The 6,879-nt window shown below is 34.3% G+C and overlaps 1 protein-coding gene across 1 annotated transcript in view; it reads left to right on the plus strand.

The window, feature by feature from the left end:
• FAM3C (FAM3 metabolism regulating signaling molecule C) overlaps window positions 1–6,879 on the plus strand; it is a 28,243-nt gene extending 21,364 nt beyond the window's left edge. The window contains exons 6-10 of the mRNA XM_010706385.2: window positions 865–923; window positions 2,272–2,322; window positions 2,718–2,802; window positions 4,595–4,721; window positions 5,709–6,879. Coding sequence (XP_010704687.1) covers window positions 865–923; window positions 2,272–2,322; window positions 2,718–2,802; window positions 4,595–4,721; window positions 5,709–5,798 — 412 coding nt within the window. The 3' untranslated portion in view covers window positions 5,799–6,879. The remainder of the gene's footprint in view (window positions 1–864; window positions 924–2,271; window positions 2,323–2,717; window positions 2,803–4,594; window positions 4,722–5,708) is intronic.

Here is a 6,879-nt window from a genome sequence, read left to right on the forward strand (position 1 = left end):
TGTGTGGTACCACTGAAAAGGAATGAGCTGGTTTTGTAAGCTTCTTCACATTGGAGTGATGTGCCTACCGTGGCCCAAGGCTGCACAGCACTGTAGCTGAACAGTCTTGATATTCCCCTTAGCTCTACTTTACAGCTCTGAACAGCTCACATTTCGCAGTGTATCAATTCTTCCCAAGCTCCTTTGCTGCTTTGAGTTTGGCCAGGTAATTGCTGTCATAGATTGTGGTGATTTTGTTGGGATGTTCAATTCTACTTCAAAGTTGCATTCAATTTTTATTTAAAGTCCTGTCATTGTATTTAATGTTTCTGCTTTCCTTTTCTGCTGCTTGGAGGTTCATGATCCTTGAGGTCCCTTCCAACCCTGGCCGTTCTGTGATTCACCAAACTAATTTGCCTTGACTTCCTTGTTTAGTACCACGGTCCACAATACTGCAACATTCATTTTAAATACTTTGATTCAGTTGGGCTTTAAATTCATTAACACGTTTTTGCTTACAGAAAAGCTTAAAATGTTGGCTGTGTGGCTGTACTAAGCTCTTCTAATAGTTCTTTGTTCAATGCATTTTAACTGCAAGGGATTTTCTCATCTACATTAATAGTGCCTTATTTTTGGTGGTGTTTTTAATATACACATAGTTTGAGCATTTAATCATCTTCTTTCCATAGAAAATGGATACAATTAGGGACATTAGAGCTACTGTTCCCAAATCAGTGATGCCATAAGGACACATTTTGCTTTAAATATTCATGGAAATGTGGTGGTCTTTTACAACATGATTTTATTTTAAAAAATAATTTAAAATGAAATATTTTACATCAGAAAATAGTTCTATTACAAATTAAATTGTTTATTTTGTTTCAGATTAATGAGTGGAGTTAAAAATAATGTTGGCAGAGGAATAAATGTGGCCTTAGTCAATGGTGAGTGACTTTCCAAGTGAGCAGTGTCTTCATTTGCAGATTCTTCGTGAAGTTTAAGGTCAGCTAAGGTGGTGAGAAGTAAACAAGAGGAGGAGTACTCAACGTATTCGTACTGAGATAATGTCAGATTTTGCCATTTCAGTATTTTAGTTGAATACTGTTGTATTCAGTTGTATACTGTTTGAAAGCAGAAAAACTTGATGCATTTTTTTCCTACAAATGTGGAATTCCGTGATGGTTATCTCAGTGATACATCACGTAACTTCCTTATACACATATGGGATGATAAAATTGCTGTCTCTCGATTTTGGTGTATTGCCACTAAAATTCTCTACACCAAATTCTTCTGTTCTCAGAGAAATCCATTTAGCAATTGTATTACTACATGAAAGGAACCGTTCATTAATCACTAGTTTGAAATCAGTAGATTGTATTAGTCTGCATTTGTTGGTCTTGTCCATGAAAACATCCATGTAATATGTATTCAGGAATTTTAATTTCATTAAAAATAAACAGATTTACCTGTGTGTCAGCTTCAAGTCTGAACATCAGTACTGACATTTCTCCTTAATATGTAGGAAGCAATTCTTTGTAGTGCTGAGACAGCACTCTATTATTTTGCTGCAATATAAATTAATGTTATTTTTGGGTTGCACTCAGGTTTATGTAATCTAATGCATGACTTGAACAATACCTAATCCTGTTTTGCTTTCCTCTGTTGTCTTAGTCAAAACCAAACCACCTTGTTCTGTGATTTAATTCCCAGTCTTTCTCGTCTTCTGAATTGTATATGAATGAATCTATTAAAAGTGAAACTCTACTTTCCATCAAATACTGACTTTGTAGACAGGGAAAGTACTAATGTACATAAACCAGTTGCTTTCTTTCCCATTTGTACCAGAAGCTTAAATCAACTAGGAATTTTTAATTTGTAGCAAAACTTGCTGAGTAGTTTTGCTTATTTTTTTTTCCTGCTTCCTCTGCAGTACTAAAAGCAACCTATAACTGTGCTGTCTTTCTCTTTTTATCCTACGAAAAGCACCTAAAAAAAGTAAATTCCCCATGATTTGTGAAGTGCATTTCCATTATTACTGTTTTTTGAGGGTGTTTTTCTAATATTCTACTTGAAGTTAAATCAGAAATTTGCATCTTTTATAATCTTTTCCTGCATCTTTTCACAAACTGCTGTGGTTAAGGAGTGGTCTTTATGAAAAGTAAAAAAAACACTTGATGGTTTATATGGTGTCTTCTGCAGCACTTTCTCTGACAGTAATTGAAAGGAATGGGGATGTTGTCTCTGGAGTAACTTTTAGCTTTTTCCTGACACCAAACATTTCTTTTTCTTCAGGTAAAACAGGAGAACCGTTAGACACTAAATTCTTTGACATGTGGGGAGGAGGTAGGTGCAGTTAATCTAGCTGGTTAGAAAAACAAACCATTTCTGTGTTAATGTGTTTCTTCTCTTAAGTTTTGTTTTGCTGTAGTATTTTAAGCCTTACCTCTGCATTTTTAATTATGAGGAGGATGCAACTTTAGATAAACACACATAGTTGGTGTGGGAGAGGAGAAGGGAACTACTCAGGAGAATAAGCATGTACCTACTAGCAGTCAGCTTTGTATAGACAAAAGCCTTTCTATAAAATGAGAGTTCATTCTTATGCTTTCTATTGTCCTCCAGTACTGAAGATCTGTGCATAAATTTGAGTACATTTATAAGTATTAAAAGAAGTCTAATGTCGCAGATGTTTAAACATCTTGTGATTGCTGATTATAAAGGTTTTGTTTTCTTTTCAGATGTGGCACCATTTATTGAATTTCTCAAATCCATACAGGATGGAACCATTGTGCTAATGGGAACATACGATGATGGTGCAACCAAGTATGTCATTGATTTATGCAGTGAACATTGACTAAAATTTTAAATGTTGCTTTTAATTGCAATCACTTCTGATAAAGTTTTGTCTTTCCACAACAAGGCATTTGAAACGATGCTTTCAGTTGATCAATTTAATAATGCTAATATAACTTGGAGATAATGAGGATCAAATCTGTCTTATGCTGTTGAATTTAGGTCATGTGGCTGTGAGAAGATACCTTCTGATGGAAATTGTTCCATCCCACACTTTCTTCAGGACAACTCTAAGACGTAGTTTGGTAGTTAAATTGTGCAGAGATCATTTCCGATAGGTCTTGTGTGTACCCCATCTTTTCTAAGGCCTGGGAGTTTTTATTAGTGTGAGCCTTATGCTTGTGAGCCTTAAACTTTTTTGAAGTGTTCCACTGTAAGCTATTCAGCCTATCAATATAAATATAGCTTAAGGGGTTTTAATGTTCTTTATGCACTATTTTCCAACCTTCTCAACTTTGATCATCTTTAATAGATACTGAAATTACTGTAGGAAATTGTATTGTCATTATTTACTTAAGTCATACTATCAGAAGGAGTTTTTTTTAATAGAGAAAATTTTTTTATTTTTATTTTTCTCCATTATTTTAACATTACTTACACTTATATTATGTACTTTTTTTCTTTTTTCCCCTCTTCTGGTACGATTTGTTGTCTGTGAGCTGTCTGTATTTTGATGTAGAAATAGCTTTCCTATGACAAAGTCCTGACTATACAACATACAGTATTTCCAATAACATTGAAAGTAACTTTGACTGCCTTAGGGAGATGAAAGCAGTTTAATGTTTCCTTATCAGAAGGCTAGATCTCCTAACTGTTGTGCTTCAGCATTTAGATAATAAGTAGTTAGGTTTTTTAATCATGTCTCTGCTGGTGTTTTCTAAAACTAAACAGAAAGGTGAGTTTGGCACATTTGTGCTGACAGCCAACACCTACTCATTAGTGGTATTGCAAAATTAACCAAAAACTTGTGGTTGCAACTTTAGAGTAACCAAAAATGTCAAACTGCTTGAAAGCAACTTAAAAAGTTGAAGAACCATCATGTTTAAAAGATAAAAATCTTACTGTGAGTGTTTTGGTGGTGGGTTTTTTTTTTTCCTTGCTTTTAATATAAGCTGTCTTCATGCTTTGGAAGCTTGGAGTGTGGGTGGTGCAGCTAATTTACTTTGGAGGCTATTTAATCATTTCTATCATTTTGGTTAAGGTGAGTCATACAACCATATCTCATTAGGTAGAAATAATGAGCTGTTGTACTGAGATCCTGTCTCTTACAGAATCTTTTTCATTTCTGTATTTAAAATTATCCTGTATGGACCTATGGGCACTGAACCATGCTGTGGGGACAGCAGTTCTCACTTCTGAATTAATTGATCTGAACAGACAAGAACTTTTCTGTATTTAGGTCATTCTTTTAATCTAAGAGAACTATTTAGGCTTCAACTTCAGTGTGTAAATAATGGTTATGTTAAAGATTAACTTTTCCTAGTTGCTTGGGGAATTGCTAAAATTATTTGAATTGTGTATATAAATTCTCACAAGATAGGATTCTTTGCTTTTGTTAGTGGTTTTATATTATTTGCCTGAGATAATATCAAAGAGCAGAGCTTATTAGATCAGCTGATTACAGAACTAGCCTTATCTGATTTTGAAAGACAGGTCTTCTCCAATATTGACTGACTTAAATTATATTTAATCAGATTGAATCTAAATGGTGCATTGAACAATGAAAGCTCTGAGAATGTGTATTTTATTTTTTTCTCTCGAGGCTTAATGAGGAAGCACGGAAACTGATTGCTGAACTGGGCAGCACATCTATCACTAACCTTGCCTTTAGAGACAATTGGGTCTTCTGTGGTGGAAAAGGAATTAAAACTAAAAGTCCTTTTGAGCAGGTCTGTGACTTCTTACGTTCTGTAACTTACGTTATGTTCTGTAACTTCAGCAGCTTATATTAATAGAGACATGGCCTGTTTTATACCACGAGTTTACTCAAAATGGGTATCTGCTGCAATAGTGGCACACAGCATGGTTTTCAAACTTATTTCTTGTCTATTTGCTTTCTTTTATATGTGCAAACAGATTGTGGTGATAAATCTTACCTGGGTAGGTCTTAATATCCCAGTAACTAGATGAATTATCTTAAGTGAATTCAGTGAAACTGGGTATTCAAAACTTAATGCCTAAGAGTCATATTTTAGACCCGCTAACCTCTGACAAATAGATTATTAAGGTGTTGGTTAAGCTGTTCACTTTGTTCTTCTTTCAGAAATTATTGCTGCCATAGAAGAACTTATGAAATTAAATACGTTCCCAGACTTAAATAACTACAATTTAACATGTGTCCTTGTTTCCTTTAATGACTGGTAAATGTAGCTTTGTACTTGGTGAAAGCAAGTGTGTAGACTAGTGCAGCAGCAGTGGCAGACTCTTCAGGTAGTAATGTCTTATCTGACAGCAGATTTTTGTTTTGTGGGGGGAAGAATAAGTTTAAAGAAGAAAAAAAAAAAAGCTGGACATTCAACACTAAATAATTTTCTTAAAATCTGATTTTATTTTCAGTGCCTTGTAAATTTAGTATCCTTATTTAATATTTCCTAATGGTTTCTGTTTTCATGTAACTGATCTTTTCCTTACTAGTTTTGCTTCCTAAGTAAACTTTAAAAATGTTTTCTGCATTATGGCTCACTTGCTTTTAGCATACACTTACCTGAACAATTTGCTGTACTGAGGGTTTGTTACATTTGATGATAATTAAAAAAGCACAAGAGGCTGCTACTGATGTCTTCTCTTTGTCTTTACAAGAAGTGCCTTTGCAAGCTGTGACTTAAAGCAACATGGTAGAAGATTTCATATTAACAGTCAATGTTTTCTATTCACAGCACATAAAGAACAACAAGGACACAAACAAATACGAAGGCTGGCCAGAAGTTGTTGAGATGGAAGGTTGTATCCCTCAGAAGCAAGACTAAACCTACAGAAAAGGAAAGAAAGAAAATGCACTTTCTGCTATTATTAGGGAGAGGGCTATGAAGGAGACTGTACTGTAAATAATATTTTTAAAGCATGCAGCCATCCTGTCGGTGTGTGCATGAGCACTGACATCTTGAATATTGGGATTATTTATTGCTAACACACATAAAATCCTTTTTGTAAATACGTTCAAAGTAAAAGGAACATCAAATAATTTCTAAACAGGTTTCTTAAAAGCACAGTATTTAGTTTGCCTATGGTGAGTATCTTGTAGACCAACTGGCTAATAAATTGCATATGCCAATAATAAACAGATCTGGACAAATGTTGTACTGTCTTCTAACATTGCTGTGAGAATGTAACCTTTGTGGAAAATACAGATTTTAGAGATAAGTTAATAAAGAGCTTTAATTTTTTTTATCCTCTGCCTTTTTAATGGCAGCATTGCTTTTTACTGAAGGTATTTGGTTATTCTAATACCAAGTGCTAAAAAAAAATAAATAAATATTTTGTAGTCTCCCACCAAAACTGAATAATCTGCAAAGGAGGAAAACATGATAGTGAAATACAGATATGCCATGAAAAGCACAATATAAGTTACTTTTACTAGGGGAAGAGCAAAGGTAAATGCACAAATAGCGTATGTGATACTTAAAAGCAGCTTGGAAGGATTGTTGATCAGCTTGAAAATAGTACTTTCTATGTAGAAGAGACTTGGCATGTTAAACAACAGTACTTGTTCAAGTGACTTGTTCATTATTTTTGTAACAATTTTTGTACTGTTGTTTAACCACTGAGTCTACCTGTTCAGCCCTGCTGGCTAGTCACATTGTAATGGGATGCTTTCCTGCTGTAGTTGTAATCCTAGAAATAAATTTTCCATCGCAAAGAAACCAGCAGAAAGCAGTCTGCCTTCTAGTGAAAGTTGTCCAGGCTACAGTATTATGTATCTTTACTGCTTGTGTTACATCTAATGTGGGGTCATTTGTGCTTACAGTGATATTAGAGAAAGTGTTGCATCTTTGGTTATGCAATCTATGATATTCAAACTTAAGTGACAATGCATTTTCATTTTTTTTT

The sequence above is a fragment of the Meleagris gallopavo genome, chromosome 1 (genome assembly GCF_000146605.3).
Source record: "Meleagris gallopavo isolate NT-WF06-2002-E0010 breed Aviagen turkey brand Nicholas breeding stock chromosome 1, Turkey_5.1, whole genome shotgun sequence".
Taxonomy (NCBI): domain Eukaryota; kingdom Metazoa; phylum Chordata; class Aves; order Galliformes; family Phasianidae; genus Meleagris; species Meleagris gallopavo.